Below are 16,266 nucleotides of genomic sequence, written 5' to 3' on the forward strand. Positions count from 1 at the left end.
GAATTAAGGACTGTGGGGAACTGGCACAGAAGAGGAGTTAAGGCCTGAGGCAGATCAGCCATGATCATATTGAATGGCGAAGCAGGCTTCAGAAGCCACGTAACCAACTCCTATTCCTATTTTCTTTAGTTATGTTCAGTTTTTTCATTCTTTGTTGCGACTATTGGGCATAAAAAGATAAACTTTTAGTTGGTATGTTTTACTGCTTACACTTAACACATCAAGGCAAGTGATAATCTTACAACCTGAGGAGGTGCTGCGGCTGGGCTCTCCACGCTTGAGTTGATCTATTCGGGATTTACGTTCACAAGACTCGATATTTCTGTACTTCTGCCCATCTCTTGAAGTTCCATGCTGTAGTCTCCTCCCACCGCCCTGATCATCTCCACTACGATGAGTAGATTCGTTCGATGGTGATCGTAAACGGCTTGAAGTCCGGCTGCGATTGCTGCCAAGGCTGCTGCTCCGTTTGTGCTCATCAGTTTTACATGAACGGTTATCTGCCATGGTAGGAGCTTCTAACTTTTCCACCTCAGTTCTTTGACCTTTCCTTCGAGACTCTTCAAGGCTCTTGTCAGAAATTATACTTTCTTCACGATCTGGCACATCTCCATCTGACCAGTCACTGAAAACTACATCTCCGCCTCCCTGGGCATTTCCTTCAGCACTCTTCTCAGATACTTCTTCAACAGATTCTTCCTTTACTGTTACAGGTGGAGTCCTGGGACCCTTCCACTTTTTGGTCTGTGGGACTACTTCCTCATCAGAAGCATCTGAATCTCCTTTAGAGCGTTTGCGTTTTTTATCAACATTTTTTTTCTTTGAAGTTTTCCTGGGTGACAAAACTGTTTCCTCTACTAAGGGCTCTGCAATGTATTTTTTGGTTCCACAATCATCATCTCTTTTGTTCTTCTTCTGAGACTTTCGCTGTCCTTTGCTCTTTTTCTTGCTATGTTCATGTAATCCTACAAGTCCTTCTCTATCATCACCAATATGGTGCGCAGTGCTGTCAGGTTCTCTGCTTCGCGAACTCTCAATGCTCTCTGCTATGTGCTCTCTTTGCTTGTCCCCTGAAGCTATTCTTTCTCTCATGGTATGGTCGTCACGCCTCCTTGTGCTTTCCTTTTTATCTGACTTCCTGTCATCATCTTTCCAGCTGCTTGTTCTGTCTTCAATAACACGTGGCGGACTGAGCGACCGACAATCTTGTGGACGCACAACTTGACTTAACAACCGGTGCTTTTCACCTGGAGCAAATATACATTTCATTTAGAAGCTGACAGGTTGTTAAAGAAATTCTACAGCCATACAACTAATTTCCACTGCACTGGCATACTGTTTCTACAGAATCCTGAACCATCATTCATTCAACTTAGTTATTTTTGCCTTACAAATTTAAAAGGTCACAATGGCAATACTTCCAACAGAAAGTGAGGATTACTTTAACTGAATTAAATATTTTATAATTTTAGTGCTTTGGATGGGGTTGCAGCACTCCAAAGCCCTGGTAGCTGATTTATGATAACCTTTAGAAAAATTTACCAATGCAATTCCAGTCAGACACTGGCAGCAAAGAGGAACATTCATACAGAGCTATCCAGGGGATATCATGAGCAGAGTCTAATTAACTCAGTTAGGCAATTTCCTAGCCAACACATCTAATGACTATTACTTAGTTCTGACATAAGTTGTTCTGTTTCATCACTAATGAACCCAATAACAAATTCTGGAGAAATATCTTTACTTGGGAATGGTTAGAAAGTAAACGTGGTTGAAGCAAACAGCATAGAAGTCCTTAAGGAGAGGCTAAACAAATACCTGACAAAAAAAAATAGAAAGAAATTCAGAAAGGCAAGGCACAACAAATGGAGGGGAGTATCATGTGAAGCATAGGTAGAAGCTTAGACCATAAATACAGGCTTAGTGGCAGTACAGTAAGTGCAACTCCAGTGACCTGGGCTCCATCCTGACAGCCAGTGCTGCCTATGTGGAGTTTGCACGTTCTCCCTATGGCTGTGTGGGTTTCCCCCAGGCGCTCCAGTTTCTTCCCACATCTGAAAGATGTTTGGGTTGGTAGGTTAATTGGCCAATGTAAATTGCTCCGAGTATGTAGACAAGCAGTAGAATCTGGGAGGAATTGATGGGAACATGAGAAGAATACAATGGGATGGAAGGAAGAATTAGATTAATTGCAGCCATTCCCGCCCTCACATTTGGTTTAAGATTTGAGAGCTCTTTTTAATATTTCCAGTTTGTCAATAAACTGTGTGTTTCGATGTACATGTGACTAATAAAGGTATCTTACCTTATCTTAAAGAAAAATAACAAAAGAAGTCTTAACAGTGATGGAAATTAAGGGATAAATTAAGAAAACAAAAAAGGAATTTGGCAATCATCACAAAATTCAAATGCAACCTAATTAATTTTATTTTGGACCATAAAATGCAATTAATATGTACCAGTACTAAAAATAGCGTACTGGTTTCCTGTGCAATGCTTCAAGCCTTTTCATGTCTCAAAGGCTAGTTCATTTAGGAGGAATAACATTCTACATAGTAAACATTAAATTTCAAAATTCACTTAATGTGAAACTCCAGCACATTCTGAACAGGTATGCAATTTGCAATGATTTCTCATGGAGTATAAATGATTAAGGAAGAGCAGATTTTCTGATCTGTTATGATTCTTTTTAAAACTTTCTATAGCATATCAAGTATTTAAAGGTAGTAGTGATAAAGACCTTTTGCAGAATATAATTTGTGGAATAAGAAAGCTGATAGGCAATTGACACTTGTTAGAACACCCTTTATTAAATGAATACATGTTACGACTTACTTTTCTCTTCACTACTGTTGTAGGTATCACTATCAGGAGATTCGTCACGGGCTCGCTTTGCCAATGGGCTCAGGCTGCTTTCTGTCCGAGGTCGTTTTCTAGCAAATAGAAAAATCAGAAACATATTCACCCTGTGGGTATACAGCAATTTGTAAAATCCAATTGCTTGACCACAATGAAGACACTGAACCACTGTAGTAGCCTAAATGCATATTGGTTAAGATTAATCAACTTATCCAAAATTTGTCAAACTCTTATCCATTTTAGCTAAATGCACTATTTTTGCTTTGAATGCATAATGTAATAATATTTTGTTTGAAAATGGATCCATTATTCGTCACATTTTTCTCAAATTACACTTGAATAAATGTATATATTTGAGCATCAATGAATTATCCTTTTAAGATACTACTCAAACAATATTCATAACTCATCTTGAACAGCTTTTCTTGCAATCAAAAATGTTGTTATGATAAACCACTATGGACATCGGACCGCTGGAAAATGATGCTGGAGAGATAGTAATGGCGAACAAAGAAATGGCAGACAAACTGAATAAGTATTTTATGTCAGTGTTCACTGTGGAGACACCAACAACATGCCAGAAATTCAAGAGAGTCAGGGGGTAGAAATGAGTATAGTCACTATTACTAACAAGGTGCTCGGGAAACTGAAAGGTCTGAAGGCAGATAAGTCACCTGGACCAGATGGACCACACACCAGTGTTTTGTCAGAAGTAGCTGAGGAGATTGTGGAGGCATTAGTAGTGATCTTTCAAGAATCACGAGTCAGGAGTGGTTCCAGAGGACTGGAAAATCACGAAATATCACTCCACTCTTCAAAAAGGGAGGGAGGCAAAAGACAGGAAATAGGCCAGTTAGCCTGACTTCAGTGGTTGGTAAGATGTTCAAGTCCTTTATTAAGGATGATATTTTGGGGTACTTGGAAGCTCATGATAAAATAGGCTGAAGTCAGCAAGGTTTCCTTAAGGGGAAATCTTGCCTGACAAATCTGTTGGAATTCTTTGAGCAAGTAACAGGCAGGAGAGTCAGTGGATGGTACTAGACGGATAGAAGATTGGCTAACTGGCAGAAGGCAACAAGTGGGGCCTTTTCTGGTTGGCTGCCGATGACTAGTGTGTTCTGCAGGGTTCGGTGTTGGGTCCGCTAATTTTCACGTTATATGTTAAGGATCTGGATCATTACCACAGGGGAATTCATTGCCATAGACGGCTGTGGAGGCCAAGTCATTGAGTATATTTAAAGTGGAGATTGATAGGTTCTTGGTTAGTAAGGGCATCAAAGGTTACGGGGAGAATGCAGGAGAATGGGGTTGAGAGGGAAAAATAAATCAGCCATGATCGAATGGCGGAGCAGACTTGAAAGGCTGAATGGCCTAATTCTGCTCCTATATCTTATGGTTCATTATCGTAATTATGCATGGAATGATCTGTCTGGAGGGCATGCAAACAAAAGCTTTTCACTGTACCTCGGTACACGTAAATTGATTTATTATTGTCACATGTACTGAGGTACAGTGAAAAACTTGTCTTGCATACCATTCGTACAAATGAATTCATTACACAGTGCACTGAGGTAGTACAGGGCAAAAACAATAACAGAATACGGAGTAAAGTGTCACAGCTACAGAGGAAGTGCAGTGCAGGTAGACAATAAGGTGCAAGGTCATAACAAGGTAGATTGTGAGGTCAAGAGTCCATCTTATCGTATAAGGGACAGTTCAATAGTCTTTCAAAAGCAGGATAGAAGCTGACTTTGACCCTGGTGGTGTGTGCCCTCAGGCTCCTGTATCTTCTCCTGATGGGAGAGGGGAGAAGAGAGAATATCCCAGGTGGGTAGGGTCTTTGATTATGCTGGCTGCTTGACCAAGACAGCAAGAAATATAGACAGAGTCTATGGAAGGGAGGCTGGTTTCTGTGATTTGCTGGGCTATGTCCACAACTCTCTGCAGTTTCTTGCAGTCCCAGGCAGAGCAGTTGCCATACCAAGCTGTGATGCATCCAGATAGGATGCTTTCTATGGTGCATCGATAAAAGTTGGTGAGTGTCAAAATGGATATGCCAATTACAAAATAAACTTTAAAGGTAATAGATGCTGGTTTATTTACACCATGAGTTATCTGCTTGAAGCAGCTTTGAGTAAATCATGTGCTTATCTAATCTTCATTAGTTTTAAACAAAGATCTATTTTAATCTTGACATGATACAGCAACAGTGGTCAATAAAAATTATTTATTACAGGACAAAACCAGTTTCATCCAAGAATGGGAACAAATTGTGGACAAGTACTCCAATAGGTTTTAATCATTTCCTGGGATCTAGCTCTACTGAAGCCTTCAAACTACAACCTGTCTTTTTGGCTGGGTAACATTTTGAGGAAACAAAATATCTTTAAAAAGGATGCCGAGCCTCAGCCAAATACAGTATATGCATCTTAACAATTTACCTGGCTGTAAGAATTTCACATGCTCTTTGAATGCTTTTCTATCTACAACATATAGAAAAGACTTAGTCTAATAGTCTAAAATTCTGATTGTATCATTGACATATGGATACCACATTGTTTAATTTAAAGTGATACTGAAAAAATCTACAGAAATTACAAAGCAACTCAACTTCTTGGTCTTCACTGAACTACCAAGTAAAACGAAGCAGAATAGCAAGATAACCAGAGATATGATAAATTTGGGATTTTTTTGTCTTGTTAACAAATTTAGGTGTTGTTAATTAATTAGTAGACCACAGGGCTGAGGAGAAATTTCTTTACTCAGAGGATGGGAAAAATTTGTAATTTTCTGTCATGGAGGATGAGGAATTGAGATCTACTGATTTGCAAGCATTAATGGCATCAAGGGATACAGGGACTGCACTGGAAAGTGAAGCTGAGGTAGAAGATCAGCCATGATTTTGCTAAAGGACAGAGTAGGCTCTCAGTGCCAGATGGCCTCCTCCTAATTTTTTTTTTACATATTCGGAAACTTGGAATAATTATTCTGTTATTTCCAGATTATCATTCCCATGCATTACTTAATTTGGCTTTAAACAGGTTTGAGAATGATGTGGAAATTCAGTTACAGCTTAGAGGTAACATTTGGAAAAGTACTTTGAAATCAACATACCTTGTTTTTCTTTGTCCATGACTTTCTCTCAAATCCCGTTCCTCTCGTTGATCATCCTTTTTATCTTTACGTTCATCCCTTGCTTTATCCTTCTCATCCCAGTCTTTTTGCTTCTCTCTCTCCCTGTCTCTCTCTTTAACCCTCTCCCTTTCCTTTTCCCTGTCCCGTTCTCTCTCTCTGTCTCTCTCTCTATCTCTTTCCCGTTCTCTCTCTTTGCCCCTCTCTCGTTCTTTTTCTCGATCTCGTTCACGGACTCTTTCACGCTCCCTCTCTCGATCCAATTCTCTTTCCCTTTCTCGTTCTCTATCTCTATCACGATCTTTGTCACGTTCCCTTTCGCGGTCTCTTTCCCTTAGTCTATCATCACGCCTGTCTTCGCGATCGGATCGCCGATCATCTTTTCTTTCCTCATGGTCGTGATCATCAGTCCTCCCTGGATGTCGTGTAACAGTACCAGCTGTGTGGTCTGTAAAATAAGAATAAATGAAGTAGTACAAAAAAAGTTGTATAGAATCATTGAAATTTTCTGTACAGGAGGTAGCCATTTGATTCATCATGCTTAAGCTCAACTTTTGAAGTCTATCTAATTGGTCGTTCTTTTTCCACCATCGCCTGAAAGTTTCACTGATATGCAAATACACAAATCTCATTTTAAAATTACTGTTGTAAAATTTTACATATACTATTCCTTAACCTACAAACTAAAAGTGTTGCCAAGTCATCTTAAGGAATATACATAATTATTTTTGGCATTTTTCATGGCATCTGAATGATTCACAAGGGAAAATAATAATTCATTATCATCAGAACAGAATTGAATGTTCAATTTTGAAGAGAAAGAAATTTTAGGAGCTGAAAACTAAATTCAGACTGCCTGATTTATTTACATCTTTTTTTTTCTAGAATTACCTATCAAAATCTTGTCCAGACAGAAATCATGGATTGTGTGATTAGAAAGATGCTTTATGATGTCAATACTTCTCCTAAGCACTCTTGGAGTCTGTTTTTGTATATTACAGTTGCAAATTACCACTTGCAATATTGTTGGATTATGATTTTAGCAAGTCTTCCCCATGTCAGTTCAGTCAGCTTGTCATAGTGTGTGTGAGTGAGAGAGAAAGAGAGGGAGGAGAAAAATAATCAGTCATTTTTAATGCATGTTTAGCCTTTCTGCAGTCTAACAATTGTTAGTTTCTGAACATAGTAAACATTAATTGCTTGCACCAGCTGGATTAGACTAAAACAAATCACTAAAGAGGTGAAGAGACAATTGACTTTCAATCTTAAATGCTTTGCAAAGTCATCTAAGAACGACCCCAAAATCTACATCAGTAGCAACACTCTGACTCTTCCCTAAATGCTTCCACTGTTTCTTACTTGTTGTTTTGTTTGAATGATATTCAGTACTACATGAGCAGAAACACCTCCAGTTAAATACTGTGATGTCATTGCCTTTGGCTGCCATCAAAAGCTGTTTACCTGGTCACTGATTGGTCTCTTGCTATCACTGTATCAGGCTAAACCAGACTATACACAACGTTAATATCACATCCAAGCCCAAGGGGGCTTCTGACTACCTATTTTACACATCATGAAGAATGCCTCCAATACTTCCCATCTTTACCTTCATGAAATGCAATTAAATCCAGAGTAAACAAAAAAATCAAATTTTATTTCAGCATTCAATTAAGTTTTCCTTATTCAAATTATCAGATATCAGGATCATTCAAAAGAAACATTTTCAGTTCTGAACCCAGGTAACAGGAAAACTGGTTTGCCTTCAACGTACTACTGCTACTATTAATTGCTACCCTTACCTCTCTCCCGATCTCTGTTTTCACGCCTTTCCCTTTCCGTATGGCCACGCCTGTCAAAGGAAGCATCTCTGCTTTGGTCTCTATCATATCGATCTCTTTCTGTGTATCCACCTCTTGTATCCCAGTTTTCATGGTAATTACTGCTTGTGCCATGTGAGTCAAATTGGGCGCCTCTAGTTGTTCCACGGCTCCCTGGAGCAATCAATGTTTATTTTGTGGTACAAAATGAGGACTTTATCAGAAACACAGCAGAATCACTTAATAACAAAACCCTAGAACATCACTGTAAAAGTATGTTTTTTTTATATAGAATCTCCATGAATAAACAAAATTAATTTTCCAAAATACAAGACCCTGAGGTAGTCAAAAGTAGAATTGTATGCTTTTGCTTCCTCAGATTCCTTCCTAGATATGAAACCTCTCTAAAACCTGAACAGAAGCTTCATCATATATAACATATTTGTAGTATGACAATCAGATACACATTTCTTCAATCTAGATAAACACCTGTCACTTTAATTCTCCATCCCACTTTCACTCTGACCTGTATGTGATCTCCGCTTTGTTCCAACAAGGCACAACAGAAGCTTAAGGAACAGCACCTCTGCCTGGGACTCAATATCAAATTCAACAATTTCAGATAACTTGCTTTTTCTGTGTGTATCTGAAATGGTTTGCTTTACGATAAGGTTATCCAGTTTTTCCTCTCTCCTTTCACTTTTCAACAAGAGCTCTGACCTGAATTTCACAGCTCTAACATGTCCCTTGATTTGTCTTGTTTTTCCTATTTTCCTCATTTAAACCTTAAACGAATGGCTCCTTAAATGTTGGAATTAAACTGGTAATCCTGGCCTCACCATGTCAGAGGGATTCCCCACTCTCTTCTGCAACTTAAAATTAACTTGCTTCTCACTTTCCCCATTGTGATGAAAGGTTTTTGACCTGAAACGTCACTTCTATTTCTCTTTTAATGACTTGCTGAATGTTTCCAACATTTTCTGTTCTTACTTCAGATTTCAAGCACCAGAATTTTTTTTCGACTTTCAATTACTTAAGGTATTATTAATCCCCTTGTTCAGCAAAAACCCCTGGCAAGAAGTATGAGAAAAAAGTAATTGCTTGTGTCTACTTCCTTTAACATCCTCAGTAATTACAATGACTTAAAGCCAACTAATTATGCTTAAAATAATTTGTGCAGAGATAGTTCACATAGTAACACATATGGAAAGGACTCGGTAATGTTTTGGTGGTTGAAGGGCAAATGTTAGCCTCTTATCATTGTACTGAAGTATTAGCCCAGATTACTTGCCCAAGTCCTGATGTACGGTTTGAACCCAAGATCTCCTAATGCAGGTTCAGGTGACACCAAGGAACCAATTTTTAGGTTTTCTGTTGTAAATATATCTATCAGATTGTTGGCTTCATCCACCTTCTTTTGCTAAGTTTGGGCAATCTCATACAGAACAACAACCAGGATGTGGACAAATGAAGCATTGTGTTCCAGTTGCTCTGGATTTTGTGAATGTATTGAATGTTTCAAGGGGAGTCCTTTTTAAGATGCTTGCCTTGTTCATGGTATTACTCAAAATTACTGTATAAATCAGCCACCTAAGTTGCAGTTCTACTCCCAATTCCAAGCCTAGGTCAGTCTCACTCCTGATAATTTTTCTATTGAGAAATAGCTTTTGAAAATTTATGCCAACCTTTACATAAATAAGTACACCTGTTCAGGCTTGCATGGATCCACTATTAAATCCAGCTCCTCATAGGAGAATCAGGAGACATAAACAACTGAAGGAAAGGTCTCGAGACAGGTGTGCTGTCAGCTGGGAAATATGATAACACACTTCAGCAAGTCATTTATGGTCAGATATTTGAAGGAACAAATGGGGATAGATTCTAAAAAGATACCATGGTAGAACAGTCTATTACGTAAAAGCTTAGCACACAGCTACATAAAGGAACGAGAGAGATTCAGGTCAAGCAGAACAAATTGTCCAAGCAAGTTAGGATCCAAACACAAAAGCACAGATTATTAGGATGGTGAATTAACTCATGAGTCATGTTTTGGAGAAATGGCAAAATGATGATTAAATAAAATGTTGTGTTCCACCCTTTAAGGAGAGAACAAACCTCTATGGCATTCCTGTTGACTATGATTCCCTTATCAATCAATTTTTTTTTAAAGAATGATCAAACATTGGCAAAGTGCAACTCATGCATGTGGACAGCTTGCAAATTAAAGCTTGCTCACAGATCCTTCACTTGAATATACCAACAATCTCCACCTTAACAAATTAGATTAAATGTAACTTCTAAATGAAGGCAAAAGTTGATTCACAGAATGAAATGAAAAATTAGGGAAAAACACCAAAAATAAACCCATTGATGTTAAAGTGCATGCACAAGGACATAAATGAGAGATGATTTTGTTTTTCCACAACCACCAGTGTGACTGTAAAAATAGGAATATACCCAGATGATTTCACTGACAGAAATCTTCTACCAATCCATCTCATCTAGTATTTATTTCAGATTTTTAACATACCCACAAAACAGTACTAGAAAGAATTCTACAAGATTCCATCAGGAATCATGAGTGCTGGTGTCATAAAATTTGAATTATGGGCCTGAATGATTAAAATGAAAACATTAATATCTCACCTTTTTCAGTTGATTCTGGTCCTCTCCCTCTTCCTCTGGCTGCCCTTTCACTCCTGGTCTCACTCCGGCCTTCTCCTCTGGAATCGCTCCTGGTGTCTCCCCTGGCCTCGCCCCGGCCATCTCTGGTCTCGCTCCTGCCGTCTCCCCTGGTCTCGCTCCTGGTGTCTCCTCTGGTCTCCCCCCGGCCGTCTCCCCTGGTCTCCCCCCGGCCGTCTCCCCTGGACTCACCCCGGCCGTCTCCCCTGGACTCACCCCGGCCGTCTCCCCTGGACTCACCCCGGCCGTCTCCTCTGTCTCCCCTGGTCTCAGCCCGGGTGTCCCCCCTGGTCTCACTCCTGCCGTCTCCCCTGGACTCACTGCGGCTGTCTCCCTTGGTCTCGCCCCGACCATCTCCTCTGTCCCCCCTGGTCTCACCCCGGGTGTCCCCCCTAGTCTCGCTCCTGCCATCTCCCCTGATCTCGCCCCGACCGTCTCCTCTGTCTCCCCTGGTCTCGCCGCGGCCGTCTCCCCTGGACTCATTCCTGCCATCAATCCTGGCTTCACTCTGACGATCATTCTTGATGTCAGTCCGGGAACTTTCATCCCTGCCATGGCTTCTGCTGTAACTGCGGTCCTCATGATGCTGTTCATCTTTCCGATGGGAATCTCTGCTATCTCGATAGTCATGTGTATCACGGCCAGGACGTGACTCTCTCACATCCCGAGAGTCTTTGCTCTCCTTGTAATCTCGAGTGTCTCTTGTATCACGAACCTCACGAGATTCCCTGGTCTCTCTGCGCTCAGTGCTGTCTTTTACTTCTTTATGATCTCGATTGCTTCTGTTATCACGGGTTTCCCTGGTTATACGCCCGTCCCTTTCTTGGAGTAAATTCTGATCCAATTCATAGTCACGCCGGTCTCGACTATCCTTGCTCTCCTTGTCTCGTTTTCCTCTGCTTCCTAAGAAGAAAATCTGCATTAATGTCTAAACTAAATATCCTCTATAAATTAGTTGAGAAAAAAGCTAAGTAGATTAAAGATGCATATGATACCAATTGACAATGCAGTGAAAACCTAAATGCACTAGATGGCTGTGTGCCAACGCAGCTGTATTAGGAAAACCATTAGATAAAACAACATTGATTAATAGTTATTTAATCACCCTTTAGTAAATTGATACAATTATTGGTTATATGTTAGGCAAAGTCCAGAGACAAAAAATGTGAATACTAGTTATTAATTACAAACAAATTGTCACTATACTGTTCCATGAATTTAATGTAGAAATGATTTAGTTTTGTAACTTGAAGATATTCAAATCTGCTAATTTTATTTGTTTACTTAGAATATTAGGGGACAATTCATCCTTCATGTAAAGCACATACTCATTAAAATAATGGAACATAATAAATTGTGGCTACTTTTTAAACATTCCTGAAGGGATGGTAGTTGTCAAGAATGGATTTGTACAGCAGGTCATTGAGTTGCCATCAATACCTCTTTTACAAGTCATATGGTTCAGAAGGAATTCAGTAAGAGTTAATGGTACATATTGAGGGATATATGAAAAGGAGTTAATGAGCCATTCAAGAGACTGGTTGAACATCTGGCTCAAAGTGAGGAACTGCAATCACAAAATAGGCAAGGATGCTCTCACATTGAAGTAGTTTGGATCAGATTGAAGAAGTATTAATAAAGGACAATGGAGAATAAACATAAAATCTCATCCTTTTATCAAGTTCTGAATAATTTTATATGGTTCTCTAGTGAGTCTTGATACAAGGACTGACTTCTAGCAAGTCATTTATCCATTAACATAGCAGATCAATTCAAATTCAAATAAGGATTCAAATTAAGAATATAAAACTAAATTACAGATAACTTTCTTTTCATTTTTAAGTATAGAAAGGACTTTATAGGACCAAAACAAAAATGTTTTGGAATAAAAAGGAAATGCCCGATGAAAAAAAGAACAAAACCAATTTAGTTCATTGGAGACACAAGAGATTCTGCAGATGCTGGAATCTGGAGCAAGGTGAGGCAGCGGTTCACCTGTGAATCCAAGGGTGTCACTTATTGCATCCGGTGCTCCTGGTGCGGCCTTCTCTACATCAGTGAGACCCGACACAGATTGGGTGACTGCTTCGTCGAGCACCTTTGCTCCGTCCACCGCAAAAGCAAGGATCTCTTGGTGGCCAGGCACTTCAATTCCACATCCCACTCCCATACTGACATGTCTATCCAAAGCCACCTCTACTGCCATATCGAGGCCGGATGCAGGTTGGAAGAACAACACCTCATATTCTGCCTTGGTAGTCTCCAACCTGACAGCCTCAACATCTATTTCTCTAACCTCCAGTAACTCCTCCCCTTTCCAGCCCCCCCCCCTTTGTTTCCCCTTACTTCTGTGGCCCACTCACCCCTTCTCTTTTGCCTCCCACACCCTCATGACCTGCCCATCTATTCCTCACCTCCTTCCCTTTATTCCATGGTCTGCTGTCCTCTCCTACCAGACTCCTCCTCCTTCAGTCCTTTGCCTCTTCTACCTATCACCTTTCAGCTTTTTACATCACTCACTTTCATCCCCCTCCCCCACCCACCTACCTACCTTCCCCCCCTCACCTGGACTCATCTATTACCTGCTAGCCTGTGCTCCTTCCCCTGCCCAAACCTTCTTATTCTGGCTTCTGCCCTCTTCATTTCCCATACTGATGAAGGGTCTCCACCTGAAACGTCAACTGTTTATTTCCCTCTATAGATGCTGCCTGACCTGCTGAGGTCCTCCAGCAGTTTGTGTGTGTTGCTCCAATTTAGTTCACCTTCTACTTTCCCGGTAGTTGCACGATGTAATCATTGTCATTGAAATTTATGGCAAAATGACCATCCAATCCATCAAGTTCTTGCCAGCTGAAAAGGTTCTAATGTTACGGACTAAGTTACTATTGGTGAATGTCCCTTTAAGATAGAGCATAGTGGTGTGTGTGTGTGTGGCATGGTTACGACAACAGAAGATAAAGGACGTAATGACGTTTTTGAAGGGAGAGGGAGAGGGAGAGACCAGCCTGGTAGTCTCTATCGATGGATGAAATACAGTAACTGTGTCTGTCACTACAATCCACGTATGGATTGTTGGAGTAATCCAGTGGAGTCCACTTTGTTGTTGACCTGTAAAGGGAAACAGGTATTTGTGTGGACGGCCACATCTCAGATGCCTTTCGGGGTGGCAGATACTTCGGAACAAAGCAGTGGAGTTCACTTTGTTGTTGACCTGTAGAAGGAAACAGGTATTTGTGTGGACAGTCACGATTCGAGTGCCTTTCGGGGTGAGGCAGATGCGGTGGAGTAGTCACTGCTGAGTAGACACTGAGGTGTCGTATGGGTTCCATCGTGGAACATTTGGATTTCGTAATTACTCTCTATTTTCTCTCTACATCCACATTTCCTCTTCAGTCAACGGTGGTTTTGAAGAAGCCTTTGCTCATGTTTCACCTTATGGCTTGCTGAACTGAACTTTGAAAACTATTCCTGGACTTGAAGTTTGGGAGTTTGCGACACACACTACAAGTTTAGTTTTTGGGGTTAATGTTTAAGATTTAACATTTTTACTTCTAACACTCTAACATTTTTACTTTTATTTTTCTTATTATCATAAGTAGTTATTAATAAAGTAGTTTTTAACACTTATACATGACTTGGTGTGTTTCTTTTGTTGCTGGTTTGTAACACTAACCAATCTGAAAAATAAAATCCAGCTTCAAACTCTTGGTTCAAAGCCCTGTAGGTTTCAGCACATCAAGTACTCTTCCAAATACCTTTTAAATGTGCTGAAGAGTTCAATCTCTATCTCTTTTGTTAGTATAGCTCCAGACCTTCACTGCTCTCTAAATGGAAAAATTAGTCCTCAAGTCCCCTCTAATCATTCACCTCTGGTCCTTCTACTAATTATTTTAAATATCTGTATCCTAAATATTGACCTTCCTATTATAAGAAAGATGCCCTTACTGCCGAATCTGTTAAAGTCCCTCATAATCCTGTACACCTCAGTAAATCACCTCTCAACCTCCAAAGAGAACTATCTGAACCGAACCAATATTTCCTTATAACAGACCTGGCATCATAAATCTCCTCTCTACCCTCAGCTTTCTTTTAGTAGAATTGCACTGTTACCCCAATCAGTGTTCATGTCTTCAAACACAATCCCTCTGTTTTTGTATTCCATCCTTTGTCCAAAGAAATGGAAGTATCCCACATGCATGAATTATCATCTTAGCTCTCACCCTGTTACCTTCGGGACTTATGGATGTGTATTACAATGTCCTTCTACACAGCAAACCACCATCTACTATATATCCCTTGCAGTGTGCGACTGAGCCAAAAGCAGCAAGTTTCACTTCTCTGGATTGAAATCTACTAAACATATTTCTGTTCTCATCAGTGCACTAATATCTTTCTACAGCTTTCTTCTTCATTATCAACCACACAGCTAACTCTTGTATTGCCTTCTAGCTTCTGAATCATTCAAATCTAAATCAATGATGTGCACAAGGAAAAGCAAAAAACCTAGTGCTGAGTGAAATCCCACTGCAAACTGCCTGTGAAGATCAATCAACTATTATACTGCTACTGAGCCAATTCTGGATCCAACTCACTATTTTTACCTATACTTCAGTCTGCCTTGTTGAACATCTTTGTAAAATCTATGGAAACTACATCAGAAATGCTTTCCTCCTCATCTGCAAAAAGTCCATATTCCTCTTCCTACATTTGTCATTTTCCTTGGTTGTGAAAGAATTCAATAAGAACCAACTCATGCCTTCTAACTCCACACAGAAGTTATTATTTTTGGTCTCTAATAGGCTCTGCTCTCTTCTTTCTTAATGAAGTAGATGACTAGTCAGGCCAATCAAACTCAAATCTGTTTAGTCTACAAAAATAGCCAGAGATGAGGCAGGGATCTGCAGCAGTGGGAACCATCCATACAAACACACCTTCTTCTCTCGAGTGTGCTAAACTTTTCACACTCACACCATACTCATACACTGCATTCCATCATTATTAATTGTTTTCACCAACTTTCTGGGAAGATTGCTCCATCGATTACACCACTCATTGAAATGATGCTTCAGACTGTAGCTGCCTTACTGAAAACCAAGTACATTACATTTTACCCTGATCAAATACTTTTGAAAGAAAACTGGTGAGATTGATAAGATCTCCTTTCATGTGCCCAAACTGGTCACCTTTCAAGAATCTATTTCTATCCATAATACATATCAAACTCACTAGTTCATCATTTCTTGGTTTGCTTTTGCTACTATTTAAAACAAAACAAATTCGAGTTGCCTTTCTCCAGTCACCACTGCAGTATTCAGAGATTTCTGCAAGATTCATGCCAGAGCTCCTGAAATCTATTTTATTCAGGATCCCCAAATCCATTTAATCTATCCTCAGTTTTTTTATACTTGCAACTACAACTGCATTGGTATTGTAAATTATAAAACACCCCCTTGGTTTCTTTTCAGAACAAATAGATTAGCTCACCAATCTCCTCTCTTTGGTAAATATATTCAGAACTTTTGCAACTGGTTTGTTATCAAATGTCAGGTGCTCAACCAATTCCAGTGGCTCAAATCTATCCCTTATACTTTTCTTTCTAAATGCAACTATAAGGCCTGTTTTTCATTTTCTTAAGTCATATTCAATTGCAAGGCTGTTTCTTTGCCAAATCTCCTCCTTTTCTCTCTGCTTCCACAACTAATGGATTTCACTAGTGTATGTTTTATTAAACATACTCTTTGACATGAAAGGACTACTCAAGTAAAAGTTGCTTTTG

General features: G+C 39.8%; 1 protein-coding gene across 7 annotated transcripts in view; it reads right to left on the reverse strand.

Annotated features, from left to right (window-relative positions):
* Nucleotides 1-16,266, reverse strand: part of zc3h13 (zinc finger CCCH-type containing 13) — a 93,479-nt gene that overhangs the window by 34,673 nt on the left and 42,540 nt on the right. For all 7 annotated transcript variants that reach the window (XM_052014731.1, XM_052014730.1, XM_052014727.1 and 4 more), the window contains 5 exons: nt 10,455-11,393; nt 7,791-7,982; nt 5,974-6,439; nt 2,836-2,933; nt 246-1,247 (listed from right to left, as the gene is read on the reverse strand). In XM_052014731.1, coding sequence (XP_051870691.1) covers nt 246-1,247; nt 2,836-2,933; nt 5,974-6,439; nt 7,791-7,982; nt 10,455-11,393 — 2,697 coding nt within the window. The remainder of the gene's footprint in view (nt 1-245; nt 1,248-2,835; nt 2,934-5,973; nt 6,440-7,790; nt 7,983-10,454; nt 11,394-16,266) is intronic.

This window comes from Pristis pectinata, chromosome 4 (genome assembly GCF_009764475.1).
Source record: "Pristis pectinata isolate sPriPec2 chromosome 4, sPriPec2.1.pri, whole genome shotgun sequence".
Lineage (NCBI taxonomy): Eukaryota > Metazoa > Chordata > Chondrichthyes > Rhinopristiformes > Pristidae > Pristis > Pristis pectinata.